The following is a 26,556-nucleotide window of genomic DNA, read 5'->3' as shown; positions in this document are numbered from 1 at the left end:
ATTTTTCAACACTATTTTGGAGATCATCCTATTCCATATACATCCATCTCATTTTTTTTTTTTTGGAAGAGCAGCAATACTCTGAACGTGTACCTTTGCTCACACAATTTGTTGATGAGCACCTAGGATTTTTCTGAAATTTTGCTCTATCAAGCAGTGTTTTGAAGTGCAACATCGTTGCACAAATGATTTGATGATTCATGGTGGAGAATATAATTTCTTCTAATCCTGGAGGTGGGTAATGAGGTCATAGTCTAGGGGGAGTTTAAACAATTTTTAAAAAGCTTTATCTATTTGATAAGCAGAGAGACACACAGAGAGGGAAAGACAGAAAACTTCCATCCACTGGTTTACTCCCGTCAAAACCAAAACAGGGCTGGGCCAGGCTGAAATGAGATTTCAAGACTCCATGCCACATGGGTGGCAGAAACCCAAGCATTTGAGGCATCATCGGCTTCCCCTCAGGGTACACATTAGCAGGAAGCTGGATCAGAAGCAGAGGCAGGATTTGACCCCAGGCACTCTTATAAACGGGATGCGGTTGTCCCTTGCAGCAGCTGAAGCTGCCGTGCCCCAACACTCACCTCTAAGCTGATTTTTTTTAAGATTTACTTTATTTATTTAAAAGAGTTACACATAGAGAGAGGGAGAGGCAGAGAAAGAGAGATGTCTTCCATCCGCTGGTTCACTCCCCAAATGGCCGCGATGGCCGGTGCTGGGGCCCAAGCACTCGGGCCATATTCTACTGCTTTCCCAGGCCATAGCAGAGTTGGATCGGAAGTGGAGCAGCGGTGTGTGTGTGGGGGGGGGGCTCGAACCGGCATCCACATGGGATGCCAGCACTGCAGGCAGTGGCTTTACCCGCTATGCCACAGAGCTGGCCCCACTAGCTTGGTTTTAAAAGCCAATCATTTTACCCTTATCATCAACAGCCCCAATCTGCATATTTGAATGTCTGCAAAGCTACAGATTTCTAGCAGAATTGGCTAAGTACTTTTGAGTCAACAAATTTATATCCCACAGCGAAGAGTCCATGGTTAGGCATATAGTAGACTCATCAAATGTCTATTGTAATTTCCAGCGACTAGCCTTGGTAACACTTGTTGAAATTTATTAAAGGCAAGGACCTACGTCCAAGTCCTTTATCCACCCCCTCTTTCACTCTCGCGCCGTCGGCCGGGGGAAGGGGCGTGCCCAGCAGTATGGCCCATCCCACCAGGCGTTCACTAGTTAAGCTCGACGCTCGTTATTGCTGAGTCCCGCCCAAGCCACGCCCCCACGCAGCCCGCCAGACAGGGAGTAGGCGTGGTCACTGCCACGCCGGGCGGTCCGGGCGGTCTCCTCAGCAGAGGATCCGAGGAGATCTAGTGTGGGAAGGGAGTGGGGAACCAGCTGTCGTGACAGCGCGTGTCGCTGCCGCCAGGAGTTGGCGACACAGGCCAGCGGCCCGCCGCCGGCCAACGCCGTGCCCCGCCCCCTCGGCACGCAGGCCCCGCGCGAGCACGCGCACGCGTGCGCGAATCCGCCAGAGCCTGAGTCCGGCCAGCGGTGACGGGGACAGGGACGGGGCGGGCAGAGGCTGGGCTGCTGAGGTACGAGGGGAGGAGCCCGAGCCGCCGCCGCCGCCGCCACCGCCACTGCCACCTCCGCTGCCGTCGAGGGAGAGGAGCATGTCTGCAACTCGAGCCAAGAAAGTGAAGATGGCCACCAAATCATGCCCGGAGTGCGACCAACAGGTGGGCGCCGAGGCCGGGCGCGCGAGCTGGCGGTCCGAGTGCGCGCGGGCGGGCGGCCGTTGCTTGGCGGCCGTTGGCTGAGGAGAAGCGGCCTCGCTGGGGTCCCGGCGGCCGAGCGGGTGGGCAGGCCCTTGGGTGGGTGGCGGCGGCGGGCGCCCGGGACCCTCCGGGGTGAGCCAAGGGGTGTGGGGGAAGCCCCCGGGCCGCAGCCTGGCCCGTACCCAGCGGCGGCGGTCTGACGGGCGAGTCCCTGGGTTGCACGGCTGGGGCCGCGGGAGGGGGCGTGGGTTTATGGTGATCTGACGGGGTGGGTGCCTGTCGGGACCCTCTGGGAGTCACCTCGCAGACTGCGAGTGACAGCGGTGGGAGCCGGGGAGCCGCGGCCCACGAGCACGAGCGCGGCCCCTGGTTAGCCCCCTCGGCCCGGCGAGAATGCCCAGTGTGCCCGGCTCCGAGTCCAGGCCCCTGGCTCCGCAGCCCCTTCCAGCCACCCAGGGTTGCTTTGTTCCCATTTCAGCTGTGCACTGCGGCTCCCCAAAACTCCCCACCGCGACCTAACATGACAAAAGGGACCCCAGTGGAATGATTTTAAGATTAGGCAAATTGTGAGATTTCTCCCCCTGATGAATTATATTTTTGGTGTTGTATAACCGTGCAGGCTTTTCTTACATTGTTTTTAGTGGAACATTATTGAATAACATCCCCATTGAATCTTTTCCTTTCTGGGCGCTCCTTACTACCCCACCTCTTGTGGTATCCACTGTTACAAAATTTGGCAAGTCTGCTTTCAGATCTTTAAAATACATACACACACATATATGTGTATATACACACACACATAGTCTTGTGATTTTTGAGTGATTTCTTTTGCCCTGAATTCATGGTATAGTTAAGATTTGAAAAATCTAATTTTGGTATTTCCTACGTGTAAGCCTGCCTCATTCTTTACTGGAATAATAGACATTCTTCTAAGCTTTACGGTCTGATGAGTTAAAAGTCTCTCAATTAAAACCATTTGTAAGGCCCTCATTTCATGCCAACATGCAGATCTGGGAGTGTTTTTCCTTTTCCACTGAGTGAATTTTTTCAAAGTGACTACCTCTCTGTCCTCCCCTTTTTCTTTCTTTCTTTTTTTTTTTTTAAGTCCAGAGTAATTTGAAATGACTGGAGACTTTTTTTTTTATAAACTGATTTTAATGCACTCCTTAAGGAGCAGTCTTGTAGGTTGATCAGATCTTCTGACAGCATGTTAACATGTTTGATTCAGTATCTTTTATGGGCAGTGGTAAAAATGATGTTCAGAGAAAGATTGTGTTAGAATAGTTTATTGAACTGTACTAGTATTCAGTATAAAAACAATTTAATCATGTTTTCCAGAATAATTACTTTCATTCTTACATTAAACCAAATTTGTTAAATTCTGACTATTGGCCTTTTTTGCACCAAAATAAACACATATTTCAATTGCATTTTTCCATCAACTTTTTGAAACACCCTACTTAGTTTCTTTGCAGGTAAAGGTTATAGGTTATTTCAGTGTTTAAACATTTCCACTTATTCTGTAGTTAAATTGTATAAAAGTATAAGGTTTACGTGGTATGCATTATGCATTCCAGTTTCGGTAGAGCACAAGTCATTGCAAATCCTGTCCTTGTTTTAGTTGGCTTAAAATAACCTTTAGGGGGAAATAACCTGTTTTTAATATCCTGGTTGAAGAAAGAGTAAAGGATAATAAACTTTAGGAGTCCGTAAAACTGTTCAACAAAACATGATCAGTTATTTGGAAAGAACACATTAATTTTGTTTTACACAGAGACATCCACAAATGTTCTTAGATTCTTTTGTGTAAAATCAGCCATATCTTGGTGTGGTCTGGCAGCCAAAACAAAATACCATAGACTGGCTTACAATTTTTCTCCCTTTTTGGGCTAGAATTCTAAGATCAGGGTGCCAGCATGGTTGTGCTCTCTTTTTGACTTGCAGATGACTGTCTTCTTGTTTTCACATGGTGAACAGAGCATTCAGACTCCTATTAATGTCATCAATCCTGACGTGAAGTCCCCACCCTCACAACCTTATCTAAACCTAATTATCTTCTAAAGGCTCCATCTCCAATTACGGTCACATTGGGCTTTGGTCTATGAATTTTGGAGAACACAGTCTAGCCCATAGCAAGTTAGTACATAACTTGTCCCTTATATTATATTATATTCTCTTAATATAACATACATGAAGGCAATTAAAATTGTTATTCTTAAAAGGAATTTTCTTTAGTAAAAGTAACTGTTGAGGCCAGAGCCACGGCTCAATAGGCTAATCCTCCGCCTTTGTGGCGCTGGTACACCAGGTTCTAGTCCCGATCCGGGCACCGGATTCTGTCCTGGTTGCCCCTCTTCCAGGCCAGCTCTCTGCTGTGGCCCGGGAGTGCAGTGGAGGATGGTCCAAGTGCTTGGGCCCTGTACCCCATGGGAGACCAGGAGAAGCACCTGGCTCCCGGATGGCCCAAGTCCTTGGGCCCTGCACCCCATGGGAGACCAGGATAAGAACCTGGCTCCCGGCTTTGGATCAGCGTGGTGCGCCGGCGGCAGCGGCCATTGGAGAGTGAACCAACGGCAAAGGAAGACCTTTCTCTCTGTCTCTCTTTCTCACTGTCCACTCTGCCTGTCAAAAAAAAAAAAAAAAAAAAAAAAAAGTAACTTGAAGAAAGTAATAGGTTAATTTTAGCTTTCTGATTATTTAAAGGTACGAGCTTCTTTTAATTATATACCAGAAAAAATTATAATCTAGAAAGCCATTTTCTAAACATCATATTAGAATATGGCTGTGATTCTAAATTGCCTACCAAATACTAAATTAGAATTTAGGCATAGTTTATAAATGTAAAATATAAATTTTGAAATTTTTATAGCCAACTGTATTTACATGTCATGAGTGTGTTTATGTGTGTGTAAATTTAAACAAGTAAAAGCTGGGTAAGGACAATGAGAAGATAATTGACTGATTTATAATATCTCCTTTGCAAGTCTCTCTTGAAAATTGGTTCTTGGGACCAGTGTTGTGTTTAGGGGTGAACAAGCAGATGGAAACTATCTCTGTCTCTCTCTCTACCTGCCCTTTTTTTTTTTTTTAAATAATTTTATTTATTTATTTGGGAGGTAGAATTACAGAGAGAGGGAGAGACCGAAAGATCTTCTATCCACTGGTTCATTCCCCAAAATGGCTGCAATAGCCAGAGTTGGGCTGATCTGAAACCAGGAGCCAGGAGCTGCTTCTGGGTCTCCCACTCAGGTGCAGGGGCCCAAAGACTTGGGCCATCTTCCACTGTTTTCTCAGACCATAAGCTGAGAGATGAATTGGAAGAGAAGCAACCAGGATGCGGACTGGTACCCATATGGGATGCCGGCGCTGCATCTGCCTTTCAAGTAAAATAAATCTTAAAAGAAAAAAAAATTAGATCTAAAGCATAGTACTTTTCATTTTAAAGGGATTTCACATCCATTAATCTCTCAAAATTACTGAGCTTTTTTGTGTGTAATAGTGGCCAGTTTTTTGGGTGTCTGTAGTATATGTTTCTGTTTGTCTTTTGTAAAAATAGAGCAGATTTTTTCATTTATAGGAATTTTTATGTCACATAGCAAACATGTCTGCTCTTGGTACCTGATTCTCTTAGCAGTAAAGAATACATAGTAGTCACCCTCTCCTCTGCCTTATCTGTGGGAAAAACATTCCAAGACTATCACTTTGCCTATCTTGGATAGTACTGATACATTATTTTTGTGTCTTTTTGTTGTTGTTGTTGTTTTGAAAGGCAGAACAAGTGATTGAGAAAGAGAGAGAGAGAAAGACCTTCCATCTGTTGGATCACTGCAACAGCCAGGGCTGGGCCAGGCTGAACCCAGGAGCCCAAAACTCAATCTGGGTCCCCAGTGTGGGTGCCTGAGACCCAAGTACTTGAGCCATCACCTGCTGTCTCCCAGGGTGCAGATTAGCAGGAAGCTGGATTGGAAGTGGAGTAGCCAGGACTCCAACCAGGCACTCCAGATATGGGATACTGTAGGATGCATTCATTCCAAGGGGTGACTTAAACACTGTGCTACAATGCCTGCCCGCCCCGTTATTTTTTTGTTTTGTTTTGTTTAATTTTTTGAAAAGAGATAAAAAGGGATCTCCCATTTACAGGTTCACTCCCCAAATACCGACAAGAGCTGGGGCTGAGCCATTACTGCTACCTCCTAGAATATGTATTAGTAGGAAACTGGAATCCAGCAACAGATCTGGAACTCAAACCCTGGCATTGACATAGAAGGCAGGCATCCCAATAGGTGTCTTAATCATGGCATCCACCAAGTATCTACTCCTCTACTGTGTTTTTTCTTATACACATACTGCTAATAAAGTTTAATTTTTAAATTAGGTTTAGTGAGAGATTAACAGTAATGAAACAATTAGGACAATATACTATAAAAAAGTTTTGTGAATATTGTTTCTCTCAAAATATTGTACATGGGGCCAGCGCTGTGGCGTAGCTGGTAAAGCTGCCGCCTGCAGTGCTGGCATCTCATATGGGTGCCTGTTCAAGTCCCGGTGGTGCCACTTCTAATCCAACTCCCTGTGATGGCCTAGGAAGGAAGTGGAAAATGGCCCAAGTCATTGGGCCCCTGCACTTATGTGGGAGACCCAGAAGAAGTTCCTGGCTCCCAGCTTCAGATTGGCTCAGCTCCAGCCATTGTGGCATCTGGGGAGTGAACCAGTGGATGGAACACCTACCTTTCCCTCTCCCTCTCCCTTGCCCCCTCTCCTCCTCTCCCTCTCTCCCTCTCTCCCTCCTTCTTCCCCCCACCTCTCTGTAACTCTGCTTTTCAAATCTAAAAAAAAAAAAATTATACTTAGCCTTTTTGACTGTGGGTAAATTTAAACCTTAGAAAGTGAAACCATAGATAAGGGGAAACTGGTGTAAATGAGTTCTCTGTAATATGATTATTTTGGAGTTTTTAAAAATCATGGGGTGAGCTTTCAACTTGGTAGTTAAGATGTCCTTGTCCAACATTATAGTCCCTGGTTCAGGTTCCTGAATCCAGCTTCTTGCTTATGCACATCCTGGAAGGTGGTGGTGCAGGAGACTGGGGTTGAGTCCTTGGTTTCTGTTTTCAGTCCCTGCCCCCATTGCAGGCATCTGAGAAGTGAATCAGTGGATAGGAGCTTTCTCTGTCTCTTGCTCTCTTAGTCTCTCTCCCTATTTATTTATTTGTAAAGATATAAGTAAGGGCCAGCATTGTGGTAAAGCTACCACCTGTGACACTGGCATATAATATGGGCCTCGATTTGAGTCCTGGCTGCTCCACTTCTGATCCAGCTCCTGCTAATGCACCTGGGAAATCAGCAGAAAATGGCCCAAGATCTTGGGCCTGTTGCCCCCATGTGGGAGGCCCGTATGAAGCGCCTGGCTCCTGGCTTTGGCCTGACCCAGCTCCAGCTATTGTGGCCATTTGGAGAGTGAACCAGCGGATGAAAGATCTCTCTCTGTCTGTTTCTCTCTCTCTGTAACTCTGCCTTTCAAATACATAAAATAAATATTTTAAGAAAAGTTACAAATTGGCCGGCGCTGTGGCTCACTAGGCTAATCCTCCACCTGGGGCGCTGGCACACCGGGTTCTAGTCCCGGGTCGGGGCGCCGGATTCTGTCCCGGTTGCCCCTCTTCCAGACCAGCTCTCTGCTGTGGCCCGGGAGTGCAGTGGAGGATGGCCCAAATGCTTGGGCCCTGCACCCCATGGGAGACCAGGAGAAGCACCTGGCTCCTGCCTTTGGATCAGCACAGCGCGCCGGCCACGGAAGCCATTGGAGGGTGAACCGATGGCAAAAGGAAGACCTTTCTCTCTGTCTCTCTCTCCACTCTGCCTGTCAAAAAAAAAAAAAAAAAAAAAAAAAGGCCGTCACCGCGGCTCACTAGGCTAATCCTCCGCCTAGCGGTGCCGGCACACTGGGTTCTAGTCCCGGTTGGGGCGCCGGATTCTGTCCCAGTTGCCCCTCTTCCAGGCCAGCTCTCTGCTGTGGCCCGGGAGTGCAGTGGAGGATGGCCCAGGTGCTTGGGCCCTGCACCCCATGGGAGACCAGGAAAAGCACCTGGCTCCTGGCTCCTGCCATCGGATCAGCGCGGTGGCCATTGGAGGGTGAACCAACGGCAAAGGAAGACCTTTCTCTCTGTCTCTCTCTCTCACTGTCCACTCTGCCTGTCAAAAAAAAAAAAAAAAAAAACCCCACAAATAAATAAAAATCAGTGAAACAACATAGGACCACATATGACCAGGATTTGAAATAGTGGTGGTGGTTTTTTTTACTTTTTCTGCAACCTTTTTTTTTTTTTTTTAACAGGCAGAGTTAGACAGTGAGAGAGAGAGAGAGAGAAATAGAAAGGTCCTTTTTCCGTTGGTTCACTCCCCAAATGGCGGCCATGGCTGGCATGCTGTGGCTGGCGCGCTGCGCCAATCTGAAGCCAGGAGCCAAGAGCTTCCTCCTGGTCTCCCATGCAGGTGCAGGGCCCAAGCACTTGCGCCATCCTCTACTGCCTTCCCGGGCCACAGCAGAGAGCTGGACTGGAAGAGGAGCAACTGGGACAGAATCTGACACCCTAACCAGGACTAGAACCCGGAGTCCTGGCTCCGCAGGCATAGGATTAGCCAAGTGAGCTGCGGCACCGGCCCACAACTTTTTTCTTTTTCCCTGTTTTACTTGTAAAACATACAACCCAACTATGCTTTTTTTTTTTTTTTTTTGAACAAAAGATTTATTTATTTGAAAGGCAGAGTTACAGAGAAAGAGGGACAGAGAGATCTCCCATCTGCTTCGCTCCCCAGATGGTTGCAATGAACAGGGCTGTGTCAGGCCAAAGCCAGGAACAAGGAACTTCATCTGGGTTGTGGGGGCCAACCACTTTGGCCATCTTCCACTACTTTTCCCAGGCCATTAGCAGGGAGCTGGATCAGAAGTGGAACAGCCGGAACTCAAGCCACATGGGATGCTGGCATCGCAGGTGGCAACTTTACCTGCTATGCTGGGACACTGGCCCCCAGCTATACTTTTTAAGGAATGAATTGATACAGAATAAACCATCAGTAAACATGCTCTAAATATTTTTTCCATTTTAAAATCCTTAAAATGTAGCATTAGAACTTTCATTACTGTTATCTTTTGTATTATCAATTGAAATTTAAAGGAAGTTTAGGGTGTTTATAATCCAAATTTGTCATTTAAAAGATACTATAAACATGAGATTAGTATTATCAATGCTAATTAGCAATACTAATAACTAAGTAGCTAACCTTTTTTCTAATCATTTTCATGGCATCTGGGTTGTAGTGGTTGGCTTTTTGTTTTGGGGGTGGAAAGTATGGATGGTGGGGGAAGGGACTTTCCACTTTAAACACAACCTTAGAATGAATTATCTCAGGCACGTGGGAGATTCTTGGTCATGAAACACTTCCATTAAGGGATGAAAATCAACCTATGAATTAGTCGGTGTTTGTACATTGTGAATTCCAAAGCCAAATGTACATTTCTCACATAACTGCCTCACTCTGTGGTGATTCTGGATATGTATTTGAAAGGATTTTCTCATCTAAAAGAGATCTGAATTCAATTTTATTGAGGTCTGGTAGCTAGAAGAAAATGCCTGCTAATTAGCAAAGGAGCTGTTCAATGAGAACATCATGCTTCTGTCTTTTTTGGGTAGCATTAATTTAAAACAACTTACATTACTGTGGATGTTCTTAATGATACGTGTAAAGGAAATGAGTCAGTAGCTTTGAGCTTTTCTATCAAGATGTGAAATTTAAAAAAATGACAGACATCTATTTTCAGCAGATTTTTCCACTATTTAAAAAATGTAACATTGCATTTTCCATCATGGTTAAAAGGATTTCATTCATCACATTCTTAATAAGGAAGTTGTTAGGCCTGAAGTTTGATTATTTTTATGGGATTCATTGTTAGGTTTCTTAAATGTAAATTAGAGTTCCTTTGTTTAGTATTTTAGGCAAGGAAAAAGAACTCTGCTAAAATTTCAGTTTAGTTTAGTTAAATGAAGTATTTATATTTTAGAATATGAAGCATTCTGTACATACATGGATAAAAAGCTTTATAACAAAATGTGTAACACCTAAGTAGGGCATCTAGCAAATGGAATTTATCTTACAAAGGGAATTATAATTTTCTGACTGTTACAATTCTGAGAATGCGTTTTTGTTGAGACTAATTTCTGAGTTTTGGTGAACAAGTCTTGATTCCAAGGATCATTAACCTTAATATTAGTGAAACAATTGAAAGAGAATATAGAAAGTTTTTTCCAGTGATTTTTCAATAACATTTGGCTTAAGGAAATATTTATAGGCTTGAAATAGAGAAGGGAGCCATAAATATTTAGTAGATTTAGAAACAGAAGCCTGAGAAATTTAAGTATTTTCTGGGAAAAAAGAAAATAGAAAAAAAAAAAAACGAATTTAAGTGTTTTTATCCACAGTCCACTTCTTGGAGTTGAGACTTTAAGGCCCTAGATCTCAATCCCTATATTCTATTTTTTTATACTTTGGCCTCTCAAAGTAGTTGCTATAAACTATTCTTTTTCATTGGTAGTCATTGGCATTTTTCCCCTCTCATCTAAGAACCTTAAGTTATTTTTAGTCTTTCCACTTTATCACCAGAAATTAATCTGGGTCTGAGCCTTGTTTTTCCTAGTTTGAAGGATCTGGCTGCTCTACCTTTTTTTCATTTCCATTCTCACTATTCCAGTTGGACTCATAATCTTATGTTGGGATTGCTTTCCTGACTTCCTATTAGCCAGTCTCCCAATTCCATTTTGTTATGAACTGAAATGAAAATAACATTTTAGGAAATGCTACCTTTAACCCTTTAACACTCCTGCCTGACCCTGATCACGCTATGGTTTTCTACTGTGGAAGTCACCTGGACACCTGGCAATAAGCAAGCCCCTAGTAAAAATTCCCAGCAATAAGGAAGTCACTAGTAATGTAAAAGCCCCTAGTCAGTGGCAGTATCTCAGATATGCATCTCCTAGTGTATAATCCATGTTGCAGCAGAAGTCTGTTTTCTTTCTGTCTTGCTCTCCCACTGTTCCCTTGAAGTGTATTTTAATAAATCTTAAGTGCTCACTCCTCTCTGTTCTGCTGGTGAATTCCTTCACCACCTGTGACATTGTCTGTAGTCTGTGGCTTCCTGTGACATCAGCACATTTGCATGTATTTATCAAGCATTTCCTGTTACATTATTGGTATAATGTGGTATTTATAGCATTATTAAGCCATGAATATGTATATTAAATGATACCCATCTCAAATAATTTGAAGTAAGGAATTTTTTAAATAAATATTTATTTATTTGAAAAAAGAGTCGAGTCAGAGAGACTCCCATGTAGGTGGCATGGCCCCACATATTAGGGCCATTCTCTGTTGCCTTCACAGGCACATTAGCAGGAAGGTAGATTAGAACAGTAGGTGGGAAGCGCAGTAGGTGAGTGGTGGCTTAACTGTGTCACAATACCAGCCTCTAGAAAGTGATGTTATTTAAAATCTATGATTCCTTCTTCAAGTAATTTATGATTCATTTGAGGATGCTCCATAAAAAGAAGTTTAATGGTAGAAAGATATTAATAATATGATTTTTCTTTTTTCTACAGGTTCCTGTTGCGTGTAAATCATGTCCCTGTGGTTACATATTTATTAGCAGAAAACTCTTAAATGCAAAACACTCAGAGAAATCACCACCTTCTACAGGTAATGGTCAGAGTTTAACATATTTTTAGCTTTTTGATGTAGAAATTCAAAGGTACTTTTTGTGAATTTACTATTTATATTTTTTGTTGATGTTAAAATGTATTGAAGTATGTCTTTGGCTTCTATTAACCATTGGAAATCAGCTTACAACATTGGTTTTGTATTTATTCCATTTAAATGTTAACTATTTCAGAATGCTGGTTAAGTTTCTAGCACTTTTTTTTGGAGAATGGAAAATCATTGAAGGCTTTATACAAAGGAGTGACTTGATGTGATTTCCAAACTTTTTTTTTTAAGGTTTATTTATTTATTTGAAAGAGTTACACAGAGAGAAGAGAGGCAGAGAGAGAGAGAGGTCTTCCATCTGAGGGTTCACTCCCCAGTTGGCTGCAATGGCTGGAGCTGTGCTAATCCGAAGCCAGGAGCCAGGAGCTTCTTCTGGGTCTCCCATGTGGGTGCAAGGGCCCAAGGACTTGGGTCATCTTCTACTGCTTTTCCAGGCCATAGCAGAGAGCTGGATTGGAAGTGGAGCAGCTGGGTCTCAAATCAGTGCCCATATGGGATGCTGGTGCTTCAGGCCAGGGCGTTAACTCACTGCACCACAGAGCCGGCCCGAAACACTTTTTAACAATAGCTTAAGTAATAATTAACATTCTGTGGGGCGGCACTGGCATTTAGTGGGTAAAGCTGCCTCCTGTAGTGCCAGCATTCCATATGGTTCGAGTTCTGGCTGCTCCACTTCCCATCCAGCTCTCTGCTATGGCCTGGGATAGCAGTAGAGGATGGCCCCTCCTGTACCCATGTCGGAGACCCAGAAGCTCCTGGCTCCTGGCTTCGGATCGGCACAGCTCTGGCCATTGTGGCCATCTGGAGAGTGAGCCATTGGATGGAAGACTTTTTCTCTCTCTCTCTCTGCCTCTGCCTCTCTGTAACTCTGCCTTCAGATAAATAAATAAATCTTTTAAGAAATTAACATTTTGTAAGACATTTAAAGTATATAATTCAATAAGAGTTTTGATATTTTATATACCTATCACCACTATCAATTTTATGAACATTTATCATTCCCAAAAGTTTTCTGGTTCCACTTTGTGTTCCCTTCTTGCTACCCCTATCCTAGTGAGCCACTGATCTGTTTTTTGTCACTCTTCATATAGATAGGACCATATAGTATATACAGTGCTCTTTTTTTGCTTTTTCACTGGGAATAGTTATTTAAGATTCAACCATGTTGTGTGAATCATTGAGCCCAGTCCTTTTTATTGCTTGGTAATAGTTTCGAATGTGTATGCCACAGCTTGGTTATCCATTTATCTGTTGATAGACTTTTTTTTTTGTTAAAAGATCTTTTTGTTTATTTTGAAAGTAGAGTTTGAGAGAGGGAGAGAGAGAGCGAGCTGAAGTGTCCATTCACTCGATCACTCCCCAAATGACTGCAACGGGCGGGTTGGAAGACAGGAGCCAGGAGCTCCCATGTAGGTGTCAGAGGCCCAGACACTTAGGCCCTCTTCTGCTGGAAATAGATCTGAGGTTGAACAGCTGGAACATGAACTGGTGTTCTTATGGGACTCCGGTGTTACAGGAGGCAATGCCAGCCTTGTTGATGAACATTTGGGTTTCTTCTTTTACACTGCTGGTTAAAATTTGCAAGTTTTGGTAGTTTTTTTTCTTTTTTTGGTCTTTTTTATTGGTGTGTGTGTGTAAACTAGTACCTATGGGGAAAACATTACTTGATTTGGTTTGAATATAATTTTTAGACATTGGTTATTTTTTCTAATTCCTAGAGTGAGATTTTTTTTAACTTTATAAACATATGATTAATGGTATACTAAGTAAACTGTATATTAAGTAACTGTATACTAACTCAATTTCTCTATTGAGCTGATCGTATGTTTTTTGTTTGTTAGTGTGATATATCACATTGATTGATTTGTGAATGTTGAACCATCCCTGGATACTTGGTCTGGGTGAATGATGTGTTGTTGGATTCAATTGGTTAGTATTTTGTTGAGGATTTTTGCATCTGTGTTCATCAGGGAAATTGGTCTGTAGTTCTCTTTCTCTATTATATCTTTTTCAGGTTTAGGAATTAAGGTGATGCTGGCTTCATAGAAGGAGTTGGGAGGATTCCCTCCCTTTCAATTGTTTTGAATAGCTTGGGAATAATTGGAGTTAGTTCTTCTTTAAATGTCTGGTAGAATTCAGCAGTGAAGCCATCCAGTCCTGGGCTTTTCTTTGCTGAGAGGGTCTTTATTACTGATTCAATTTGTGGTTATTGGTCTGTTCAGGTTTTCTATGTCTTCATGGCTCAATTTAGTTAGGTTGTATGTGTCCATGAATCTATATATTTCTTATAGGTTTCACAATTTGTTGACCTAGAGCTCTTTGTAGTAATTTCTGATGATTCTTTTTATTTCTTTGCTGTTTTGTTATGTTTCCTTCTTCATTCTACTTTTATTTATTTGGGTTTTCCCCCTCTTTTTTTTTGTTAGTTGAGCCAATGGTGTGTCAATTTTGTTTATGTCTTCACTAATTTTAATTATTTCTTTTCTCCTACTACTTCTGGGTTTGGTTTGCTATTGTTTTTCTAGGTCCTTGAGATACACTGATAGCTCGTTTATTTGGTGCCTTTCCAGTTTCTTGATGTAGTCACCAATTGCTATAAACTTTCCTCTTAACACAGCTTTTGCTGTATTCATATTTTTTTTAAGATTTATTTATTTATTTGAAAGGTAGAGGATTACAGAGAGGCAGAGGCAAAGAGGGAGAGAGAAAGAGAGAAAAGTCTTCTATCCACTGTTTTACTCCCCAAATGGCCGCAACCACCAGAACTTGGCTGATCCAAAGAGAGGGGCTTGGAGCTTCTTCTGGGTCTCCCACTCGGGTACAAGGACTCAAGAACTTGTACTTGTACTTCCACTGCTTTTTCCCAGGCCATAGCAGAGAGCTGGATCGGAAGTGGAACAGCCAGGACTCGAACCAGCACCCATATGGGATGCTGGCTTTACTTGCTACACTGTCGCGCTGGCCCCTCCAATAAGTTTTGATATGTTGTATTGTCTTCATTCATTTCCAGAAATTTTTGATTTTTCTTTTGATTTCTTCAATGAGCCACTGTTCATTCAGGAGCACATTGTTCAGTGTCCACGTGTATAAATATGTTTAGAAACTCTTGAGTTGTTACTTTCCAGCTTCATTCCATTGTGGTCCGAGACGATGCACGGTATTATTTCGATTTTTTTGAATTTGCTGAGACTTGCTTTATGGCCTAGTCTGTGGTCTGTCCTAGAGAAAGTTCCATGCACTGCTGAGAAGAATGTATATCCTGCATCTGTAGGAGGAAAAGTTCTATTGTTTGATAGTATCACATAAATCTCTAACACTGTTTTTTAGTTTTCTAATTTCTTCTTTTTCTTTGATCTGACTGTAAAATTTCCAGTGATTTGTCTTCTAACTCGGATATTCTTTCTTTTGCCTCACCGAGTCTGTCTTAGGGCTTTCTGTTGTGTTTTTTATTTGTTCTATTGAATTCTTCATTTCCAATATTTCATTTTGATTTCCCTTTAAAATCTTAATTTCATGGGAAAAATTTTATTCATGTCATGTATGGATTTTTAGTTCATGAATTTGCTTCTGATTACTTCTGAGGAATCCTGCAATCAACTTTTTGAATTCTGTTTCTGGCATTTCTTCAATCTTTTCATCTTTACATTCTAGTGTTGGAGTGTTCTTTTGGGGGCATCATGTTGTCTTCCTTATTCTTGTTTCTTGAATTGCTGTGTTTATTATTAGGCATTTGTGGTGATAGTGTTAATCCCCTCCCCACCCCCGCCCCGTGATGGCTTTTATCTTTTAACTATGCCTCTGTGGCTTAGTGGAGTGTCCACTCTTTCAGTGAGTATCCAGAGGCGTGTGCTGGGTGTGGTCAGGGAGCTCTGTTCAGTGCTCCAGGGTAAGGGGAGTATCCAAGGTGACACCCAAATTGGGGGTGGTAAATCTCCTCTTATTTTTTCTTTTTCTTTAATCAGAAGGGAAGTTTGTTCTGCTGTGCTCACACTCCCCTTCCCTCCTCAGAGGAGACCAATGCTTGGGCCTTAGCCCCAGTAGGTATAGTTTTCATCCCTACTGCCACAAGAACCACACAAAGGATCCCTGCAGTCCTTGGTGTGAACACGAATCCCACAGCAGTGACCCTCACCAGGGAATCGGGGAGCACCGAGCATGTGGTGTCGCCCAGTGACTGCCCAAAGTCCCAGGCACACCCTGCACCCTCGCATGCTGCCACAGTGTTTTCACAGTCCAGGCACACAAGGCTCCCACAGTCACCAGCTCCCAGCCCCCTGTCAATTCTCCCAGCCAGACTCAGGCATCTCCTCTTGGCTGGTTGCGGGCACAAGGGCATGAGCTGGCGCAGCTGTTATGTATGTCCAAAATGGTGCCCACCCTATCTCAGCTAGTTACAGGATACCCATACTGGGTGGTCCGGAAGAGCAAAACATGCCCCCTTTTTTCTCCTCTAAGTTGGCAGGTACACTGTCCCCCCGAGCATTCCAACCCCGACTTAACGCCAGGCTCTTCCTGCAGCTTTATTGCCAGTGGCTTGGTTCCTGCAGTCTGGTCTCACCTCACTCCAAAGCTGATGCTGAGGCTCTTGGCTGCTGGGGTCCTGAGTTGTGCATGTCTACACTCTCCACATAGGTACACAGTGTCCATCTAATTTGCATGGAGTTTCCTCTGCTGTTTTCTAACTCGCTCCACTTTTTTTTTTTTAACTCTCTTCCCCTTGACTAGAGCAGCAAGCTCCCTGCCTATTCCACTATCAGCAATTAATTGAGAATTTTTAAAAATAATTTTATTTGAACTTGTGGCTTTCTCATTAATATAGACAGATTGGATTTATTCAATAGATATATTTATTAAAGGAAAATTTTGGGGGCTGGACTTGTGGTACAGTGGTTTAAGTTGCCACCTGCAATGCCATCATACCACATGGGTGCTGGTTTGAGTTGTGGCTGCTCTACTTCTGATCCAGCTCCCTGCTAATGTACCTGGGAAAACAGTGGAACACAGCCCATGTGGGAGACCTGGATGGAGTTCCAGTCTCGAGTTCCTGGCTTCTGGATTCTACCTGGCCCAGCTCTGGACATTGTTGCTGCCATTTGGGAAGTGAACCAGTGGATGGGAGATAGATCCATCAACCAACCTCTGTTTCTCTCCTCCCCTCTCCAACTCCTTCCTTCCTCCCTCCCTCCCTCCCTCCCTCCCTCCCTCCCTCTTCTCTCCCTCTCTCTTTAACTTTGCTTTTCAAATAAATATATCTTAAAAAAAGAAAATTTTATTACTATTTCTTTGATGAAATCAAAACTTCATGCAGTGGTGATCTCAAAATAGGAGTAGATTGTTACAGATATTTATATTGAGCACCTGCTGTATATGCTAGGCACTATTCTAAGCCTAACATTGAATTCACATGAAGACATGGTACTTAAATTCTTGTGAATGAGAGATAAAGAGTAAACAAATGAACATAAAATATGGCCTTATGATAGATGCTTTGTAGGAAATTAAAATAAAGCTGTCTTAGACTATTACTGGAAGGCTACTTTTGATTTACTAAAGATGGCTTCTTTGGGCAGATGACATGTAAGCTGAGTCTGAATCAGAATAAGGAACTAGCCATGATAAGATCATGGAGAAGAATGTTCTTGACAGATGGAAATAGCAAATAGAGAAGTTCTGAGGCCGGACAAAGCTTTGTATATTTTAGAAACAAAGTGACCAGTGTGGTTGTGGTATAGATAGTAAGAGAGAGAATGTGAGATGAATTCAAAGTAATAGGTAGGGCTCGGGTTATATGGGGTTTTGTAAATTATTGTAAGAAGTTTGGATTTTGTTTGTAAAATGTAAGAAGAAACTGTCCCTGGACTTAATTTATAATTAAATTTTTTAAGAAGATTGATGGTGGTGGTTTGGAGGGGCATGTGGCAAAGCAGGTTAAGCCACCACTTGGGAGGCCTGCATCCTATCAATGAGCTGGTTCAAGTCTGTGGGCTGCTTTGCCTCTGATCCTGCTTCCTTTTAATGCTTCTGGGAAGTAGAAGATGATGACTCAAGTACTTGAGTCCCTGCAACCCAACCCTTATGCAGTTTCTGGCTCCTGGCTTCAGCCTGGCTCAGAAATGTTGGGTTTGGTGAGTGAACCAGTGGATGGAAGATCTCTGTCTCTCCCTTTGTGCCATTTCAAATAAATAAATAAATCTGTTGTTTAAAAACAAATAATAATTTAAAAAGTAAGATTTGTCTTCTGTAATATGTATAGTATTAGGATATCAAAAAGAGTACAATTTCAAGATTACTATAATTCAGCAGGCACCGTGGCTCAATAGGCTAATCCTCCACCTGCGGTGCCGGCACCCCGGGTTCTAGTCCCGGTTGGGGCACTGGATTCTGTCCCGGTTGCTCCTCTTTCAGTCCAGCTCTCTGTTGTGGCCTGGGAGTGCAGTGGAGGATGGCCCAAGTACTTGGGCCCTGCACCTGCATGGGAGGGCAGGAGGAAGCACCTGGCTCCTGGCTTCAGATCAGCGCAGTGTGCCGGCCGCAGCAGCCATTCTGGGGTGAACCAACGGAAAAGGAAGACCTTTCTCTCTGTCTCTCTCTCTCTCACTGTCTAACTCTGCCTGTCCAAAAAAAAAAAAAAAAAAAAAAAGAGAAGGATTACTATAATTCAAGGAGGGAAGTGCAGTTGGGGCCGGTGCTGTGGTATAGAGGGTAAAGCTATCACCTGCAGTCCTGGCATCCCCTATGGGCTGCTCCTCTTTCAATCTAGCTCTCTGCTATGGCTTAGGAAAGTAGTGGAAAGTGGCCCAAGTGCTTGTTCCCCTGCTTCCAAGTGGGAGACCAGGAAGAGACTCCAGGTTCCTGGCTTCAGATTGGCCCAGCTCCAGCTATTGCAGCCTTTTGGGGAATGGACCAATGGATGGAAGACCTCTCTCTGCCTCTGCCTCTGCCTCTCTGTATCTTTGCCTTTCAAATAAATAAATAAATAATAAATAAATAAATAATAAAATCTTTAAAAAAGAAATATCATTCTTGGGGGCTAGTGTTGTGGTGTAATGGGTTAAGCTGCTGCCTGCAATTCTCCACTTCTGATCCAGCTCTCTGTTAATGCATCTGGGAAAGCAGCAGAAGATGGCCCAAGTCCTTGGCCCCTGCGCTCATGTGGGAGACTCAGATGAAACTCCTGGCTTCTGGCTTTGGCCTGACTAAGCCCTGGCCATTGCAGCCATTTGGGGAGTGAACAAGTGGATGGAAGATCTCTATCTCTCCCTCTCTCTGCTGCTTTGCCTTTCAAATAAATAAAAATCTAAAAAAAAAAAAAAAATTTAAAAAAGAACAAAAGAAATACCATTCTTTTTGTCCAGATATGACAAAAATGTTCAGAATTTCTTAAGCGCTTTTATGAGTATGGCAAATTGGATAGTCTTACAGTAGTAGTGGGAGCATAAGTTGGCACAGCTTTATTTATTATTTACATTTATTTTTGGAAAGTCAGGGTGACACAGAAAGAGGAAGAGATACAGAGAAAGAGAGAGAGATCTTTTTTCTGCTGCAACATCCATATCTGAGCCAGGTCTGGGTCAGGCTGAAACCAGGAGACAGGAACTCTATCCTGGTATCCCATGGGGGTGATAGGGTCCCAAGTACTTGGGCCATCTTCCACTGCCTTCCCAAGCACATTAGCAGAAGCTGGATCGTAAGCAGAGTAGCTAGGACTTGAACCAACACTCTGATATGGTATACCAGCATTTCTAGTGGTGACTTAACCCGCTTCACCTCAATGACTCTTCTGGCACAGCCTTTTTAAAGAACAATCTTAAATTAGGTGTTAACAGTTTTAAGTACTTTGAATCTGGAGTTCTTTATCATTAGCTATGTAATATAGAAAGCCTGATTGTATATACACACAAAGAAATGTTCACTAGGATTTTTTGAGGCAATACATCATAATGTCAAAAAGCTGTTAATAAGCCAGATGCCATTAGGAGGGGGATAGTTAAATAAAGTAGGGTACATCCTTTAGAGAACAGTATGTGTTAATTAAGAGTGATGTAGATTTTTATGTACTAACATAGAAAGATCTCTGAAACACTGTTAATTTGAGAGAAGTGTATAACAATACTTGTAGTATGAACCAGTTTGTTTTTGAGTTTTTATTTTTTATTTATCAGAATGGTAGAGAGACAAACAATGGATATCAGCATTAGCCAAGTAAACAAATAGCCTTCTCATTTTCTTGGAAATATTTATTTTCATCTACTTGAAAGAGTGACAGCTTGATTGATCTTCCATCTGCTGATTCATTCCACAAATACCTGCAACAGCCAGGGCTGGGCCAGGAGCCCAGAACTCCATCCGGGTTTCCCACTTGGATGGCTGGGGCTCAAGCACTTGAGCCATTGTTTGCTACCTCAGTTAGCAGGAAGCTGGAAGCAGAGTAGCAGGGACCAAATTGACTATCATATAGAATGTGGATGTCCCAAGTGGTGGCTTATCCCACTATACCACAATGCCTGCCTCAGCCTTCCTATTTTTTTAATAGGAGAGAAAAAGGGTAAAACATTAAACCTAAACTTTTCATTTATTTTCTAAGGGAAGTTAACAGGCAAAGACTGATAAACAGTGACATCTAAAAATGACAAATTCACTGTAATTTAAAAAAATAGAAAAATTATAATTATCACTTGTACCTTGTGTTCTGAATTACTTGAAAATGGATGTTTGCTGTTTTTTCAGAAAGCTTTGTTCTTAATACTGATCGCTTAAAAATGCTATATATTCATATATGGAACATGGTTGTCACATAATTTTTCTTTTGCCAAAAAAATGTACTCTTACCTCTGGATCTATATGTTTAAGTTCTTAATCATATGATAATGTATATTGATGTCTATATTCAAATTTAAGATGTTTTCCTTAGATTTCTCTGATTTCTGGGTAAGACATTGCTTTTAGGTTTGCTGCCTAGCTCTTGCTCTAGGATTTCTTTCCATTTTATTTCCAAGATAATTCCACTCTCATATACCAAATATTAGATCAATTTTATTTTATTAGAGATTGTGCCCATTCTTTGGTTTGCTCCCCAAATGCCCTCAATGGCCAGGGCCACGTGGTCATGCTAAAGCCAGGATCCAGGAACTCAGTCTGTGTCTAATGGTTTGGCAGGAACTCAGTTACCTGAGCCATCACTTGTTTTCTCCCAGGGTGCAAATTAGCAAGAAGCTGGAATCAGGAGTGGAACCAGGACTTGAACTCAGGTATCTGATATGGGCTGCAAGTGTCCCAAGTGGTAGCTTAGCCACTAAGCCAAATGCTTACCTCCATTTATTTATTTTTTAGCCTATGTGTTTTTATTTCTGTAACAAATTCCATAGAAATTATCTCAAACCTGGAAAATGTCTTCAGAAAAGACACGTAATGGTACCATTTCCTGTCTTTCATTGTGGAAAATTTATTTTGCATTTATTCTGTAATGTTCTCATTCTTTCTTGGGTCCTTTCTGTGTGAAGACTCAAGTCTTCAACTCAAGGCAGTTTTTATCCATTATTCTTTTTCACATTCCATTTCCTCCTCCTGGCATATTTACAAGGTGAAATACGAAGATTAAAGCTCACAGAAACTGACTTTGTATTGGACAAATGTTTACTTTTCCTGTTTAGTAAAAAGGATAAAGATAGGCAGGCAGGAGTAGTGGATCTATGATGTCATTGAAGACCTGAGCATTCTTTCTTTCCATGCAGAGATGTGTCTGTCATCCTCCTTGTCACAAGGTAACTGTTGCACCTCCTGGACTGTCATAAGCATTCTAAGCAGGAAGAAAAGAGAAGAGCAGAGGAACAAAGGGGCAGTGTTAGCCATGTTTATCTCAAAAAGAGGGGGGGAGAAAACCTTTCTGAAAATGTTACCTTGTTCCATTTTATATGTCATTGGCCAGAGTGAGATTTCATGGTCATCTGTAGATGAATCTTGAGAAGATATATGTTTTATTTGTATACATTGCTCTCTTTAAAAAACAGGATTCTGTTCTTGATGAGGAAGGGGAGGAAGAATATTGGGTAGTTAATTAGCAATCTGTCATAGATTATATATTAGTTTTTTTTTTTTTAAGATTTATTTATTTATTTTGAAAGGGTTACAGAAAGAAAGAGATCATCTATCTCCCCAAATGGCCAGGATGGACAAGACTGGGTCAGGCAGAAGCCAGGAGGCTGGAACTCCATCTATGTCTCTCACATTGGTGAGAGGGGCCCAAGCACTTGAGCCATCTTCTACTGCTTTCCCAGGTGCATTAGCAGGGAGCTAAATCAGAAGTGGAGGAGATGGAACTTGAACCAGTGCTCATATGGGGTGCCGGAATTGAAAGCTACAGCTTAACTTGCACTACAACATCAGCCCCATATTAGGTTGTTTTTTATTTTTCTTTCATTTCACTCTCTGTCACATTCTTTTTTTCTTTGTTGAAGGAAATTTTATTAAATTCCATTTCCAGATTTGTATTTCTGTCATCTGACATATCCATTATTTAGCTTATTTTTAGCATTTTATCACTCTGTATTACTTTTTGTTACTAAACAAATACATGAGATAAACTACCTATGAAGGAAAAGAGAGGATTATTTAGCTCACAGTTTTTATTGCTGAAAGTTCAAGTGACATAATATAGGCTTTGGCAGAAAGAAGCCTCATGGCAGATGGCAGTGGTGGAGCAACGTAGAGGATCACATGGTGAGCCAGGAAGCAGTCTGAGAGGTTGGGCCCAAACTCGGGTTTTTATAATAAACCTCTTCTGAGATCTAGGCCCAGCAACCTAAAGACCTCCCACAAGGCCCCCACCTCCTCATAATCTCCCTACAGTGCCATATAGGGACCAAGTCTTTTAACCATGGGCCTTTAGAGAATATTAAACATCCAAACCATTGTTCAGTTTTGTTTTCTCTCTCTCTCCTTCCTTCCTTCCTTCCTTCCTTCCTTCCTTCCTTCCTTCCTTCCTTCCTTCCTTCCTTCCTTCCTTCCTTCCTCTCTTTCTTTCTCTCTTTCTTTCTCTCTTTCTCTCTTTCTTTCTCTCTTTCTCTCTTTGTCTTTCTACAATTTATTGTAGTGTTCACTCCACCAGATTGCCTGGAGGTCCCTTTTCTTAATATTGTTCTCAGAGTGACCTAATACAACAAAATCAACGTTTACAAAAACTTCTGCAAATAGGTCATAGAATCTGCATGCTTCCCCCCACCCCCAATGGATTAAATTATAAATCCAGGAGATTCTGACATTTTACAGCCTACAAAAAAACAGTGCTTCCCTGGAAACTGGGCTAAGCTAAAGAAAGCCATCTGCTATTAGGTAAAATTCCAAGAACACTTTATTTATTTATTTATTTTGACAGAGTTATAGACAATGAGAGACAGACAGGTCTTCCTTCCGTTGGTTCACCCCCCCAAATGGCCGATAGGGCTGGAGCTTCGCTGATCCGAAGCCAGGAGCCAGGTGCTTCTTCCTGGTCTCCCATGCAGGTGCAGGGCCCAAGCACTTGGGCCGTCCTTTACTGCCCTCCTGGGCCACAGCAGAGAGCTGGACTGGAAGAGGAGCAACTGGGACTAGAACCTGGCGCCAATATGGGATGCTGGCGCCACAAATGGAGGATTAACCAAGTGAGCCACAGCGCCGGCCCCTTCCAAGAATGCTTTATTAAGAACATTAAAAGACTAATTTCCAGCATTTACTTATTTTTTTAAAGATTTATTTATTTGAAAGAGTTACACAGAGACGGAGAGACAGAGAGAGAGAGAGAGGTCTTCTATCAACTAGTTCACTCCCCAATTGGCCACAATGGCCAGAGCTGCCCCAATCCGAAGCCAGGAACTTCTTCTGGGTCTCCCACGTGGGTGCAGGGGCCCAAGGGACCATCTTCTGCTTTCCCAGGCCATAACAAAGAGCTGAATCAGAAGTGGAGCTACACTACAGCACTGGCCCCCCGCTTGTTTATTTTTTTAAGCAAAAAGTTTTTTTCCCAAGATATAAGCAGTTTTTTGTTAAATCTAATTTCTTTTTCATAAAATATTCTTTTTTCATGTTTTTAATTGTAAAATATGCAAAACATAAAATTTTCTACTTTAACAATTTTTGAAAAAGATTTATTTATTTATTTATTTGAAAAGCAGAGTTAGAGAGAGGCAAAGACAGAGAGAAAGAGAGATCTTCCATTCACTGATACACTCCCCAAATAGACATGATGGCTGGAGGTGGGCCAGTCCAAAGCCAGGAGCCAGGAACTTCTTCTAGGTCTACCATATGGTTGTAGGGGTCCCAGGGACTTGGGCCATCTTCCACTGCTTTCCCAGGTCATAGTAGGGCATAGCGGGTTAAGCCCCATACTTTAACAGTTTTTAAGCATGAATTCATAGCATTAATCACTCATATTGTATACTTGTCACCACCATCCTCCTCCAGAACTTTTTTCTTAAACTAAAGCTCTGTACTTATTAAACAGTAACTCCCCATTCCCTCTACTGCTACTATGGTTCTGTTTGCTGTGTCTGTGAATTGACTACTCTTAGTGCCTCAAGTAATGGAATCATCCAGTAGTCATCCTTTGGGGTCTGCTTTATTTCACTTGGCATAATGTCTTCAAGGTTCTCTAGAATTTCCTTTTTCAGTTTGAATACTATTCCATTGCATATGTATTCTGCATTTTGTTTTTCTATTTATCCAACAGTGGACACTTGGGTTGCTTTCATGTTTTGGTTATTGTGAATAGTGCTACAGTGAACATGATGTATGAGTATCTTTTCTAGTTCTTGCTTTCATTTCTTTTGAGTATATACCCAGAAGTGGAATTGCTGAATCATATGGTAAAGCTGTTAATATTTTGAGGAATCACCGTGCTATTTGCCACAGCAGCTGTACTATTTTACATTTCTACCCGCAGTGCACAAAGGTTCCAATTTCTCTTCATCAGCATTTGTTATTTTCTGTTTTTTTTTTTTAAGTAGTATACAAATGAATATGAAGTAGCATTTGTGGTTTTTGATTGGTATTTTTCTGTTGATTAGTGATGTTGAATATCTTTTCCTGTGCTTGTTGGCTATTTGTGTATCTTTAGAGAAATGTCTGTTCAAATCTTTTGCTTATTCTTTAATCATGTTCTTGGTTGATTTTTTTGCTTATTTACTTTTTAAAATATTTCCTATTTTTTAGTTTTTAAAAAATATTTTCTCATTCATTTACTATTAGTATGTTCTTTTTTTAAACTTTTTTTTTTTTTTTTTTGAAAGGAAGAGAGGGAGAGAGATAAGTACAGAGCTCCCATTACCAAGATCAGCCAGGCTAAAGCCAGGAACCCAATTTGAATTTCTCCTGTGGGTGGCTGGTACCCAAGTACCCCTGCTTTCCAGGAGGCTTTGAATATAGAACAGAGTGGAGACTCAATGCCAGGCACTTCAGTATGGGGTGTGGGCATCCCAAGTAGTGTCTTCACTGCTGCACGAAATGCCTGCTCTTGTTTTTTTGTTGTTGTTGTTGTCAAGTTGTAGTTTTTTATATATTCTGGATATTAGTCCCTTATTTGATAATAATTTGCACGTATTTTATCCTCTTCTCTGAGTTGCCTTCCCACTCTATTTGTGGTGTACCCTGATGCACAGAAGCTTTTAATTTTGATCAAGTTCAGTTTTTTGTTTTTTTTTTTTTTTTTTTTTTTAGTTTTGTTGCTTGATTTTTGGTGTTCTACCCAAGAAATTATTGCCAGAATCCAATGTCATGAACTCTCCTTTGTTCCTTTTTAAGAGTCTTTATAATTTTAGCTGTCATGTTTAGTTAAGCCTTTAACCCTCCTCCCCCCTTTTTTTAACCTTTGTTTCTTAACATTTTTATTTAATTTGAAAGAGAGAGAAGGCACACTGGATTGGAAGTGGAGTAACTGGGACTTGAACAGGTACTTCAGTATGGGATGTAGTTATCCCAGGTGGCAGCTTAACTCACTGTGCTACAGTGCTGACCCCAGCGAATCTTCTTAATGATAGAGTCTTTCAGATCTCTTTGAAGGTGTACGTTTGAGTGTTAAGGTTTTTTTTTTTGTTTGTTTGTTTCCTGAACAGCTTTTGTTCTTGTTTTAGCCTGGTCCTTGTCTTTTGTGCTTTTTTGTTTTCCTCAAATAGCTGTTAATCCTTAATTGCCTGTTTATGTTATTTATAAATAAGGACTTGGTTTATTAGTATAGATAACTTGCATCAGTATCCTATGCTGTTTTAAATGTCTCTTTTGGTAACAGTTCTCTTTAGTGTATAATTGGGAAGAGTTTAGTGGCAGGTGTTTAGATGTAAACTATATTAGGTGAGCAGGCAGAATAATTCCCTTATTCAAGGAATAGGTGGACTTCATTCTGAGGCAGAATATATAGTCTGTTGTAGTACTTCACTCCTTGGAGAAGCTTTTTCCAGTATTTTGGAGATTGGAAGTTCCCTTGTACATTGCTGTATTCCCTAAGAAATTCTTTTTTGTTTGTTTTTATTTTTAAAGATTTGTTTATTTGAAAGGCAGAGTGATAGAGAGCAAGTGAGCAAAGGTGTGTTTATATCCACTGGTTTACTCTCCAGATGGCCACAGCAGCCAGGTCTGGACCCTGCTGATGCCAGAAACTCCATTCTGGTATCCCACATGGCTGGCAGTGGCCCAGATACTTGGGCCATCTTCCTCAGCCTTTCCAGACATGTTAGCAAGAAGCTGGTTCAGAAGCAGAGCAGTCTGGGATGCCTGGGATGCGGCATTGCAAGCAGCAACTTAACATTGGTGTGCTATGGTGCTGTCTCTGAGAGCTTTACTTCTGTCAGTTGCTGTGTTTACACAGACTCAGCTGTTTTGCAATACTCATAGCTGTTAAGTTGAGCACCTTCACTATGCTTTTCGTCTAATACTGGGAATATCTTTGTGACTCCTTTGGGAAGGACAGCTTCCCTTTCAATAGGAGCCATCACTTACTCATATTTTG

The 26,556-nt window shown here is 41.9% G+C and overlaps 1 protein-coding gene across 3 annotated transcripts in view; it reads left to right on the top strand.

Annotated features, from left to right (window-relative positions):
* Window positions 1–1,324: 1,324 nt before the first annotated feature.
* Window positions 1,325–26,556, top strand: part of C18H16orf87 (chromosome 18 C16orf87 homolog) — a 37,653-nt gene continuing 12,421 nt past the window's right edge. For 2 of the 3 annotated variants that reach the window (XM_051833904.2, XM_051833903.2), the window contains exons 1-2: window positions 1,529–1,736; window positions 11,423–11,519. In XM_051833904.2, the coding sequence (XP_051689864.1) occupies window positions 1,671–1,736; window positions 11,423–11,519 (163 nt within the window). In that variant the 5' untranslated portion in view covers window positions 1,529–1,670. Of the gene's footprint in view, window positions 1,737–11,422; window positions 11,520–26,556 lie in introns of all 3 variants that reach the window. The other variant, XM_002721569.5, reaches the window with a different exon arrangement.

The sequence above is a fragment of the Oryctolagus cuniculus genome, chromosome 18 (genome assembly GCF_964237555.1).
Source record: "Oryctolagus cuniculus chromosome 18, mOryCun1.1, whole genome shotgun sequence".
In the NCBI taxonomy this organism is placed as follows: Eukaryota; Metazoa; Chordata; class Mammalia; order Lagomorpha; family Leporidae; genus Oryctolagus; species Oryctolagus cuniculus.
Note: the sequence above shows the minus strand (reverse complement) of the source record. Positions and strands in the feature narration are given on the sequence as shown.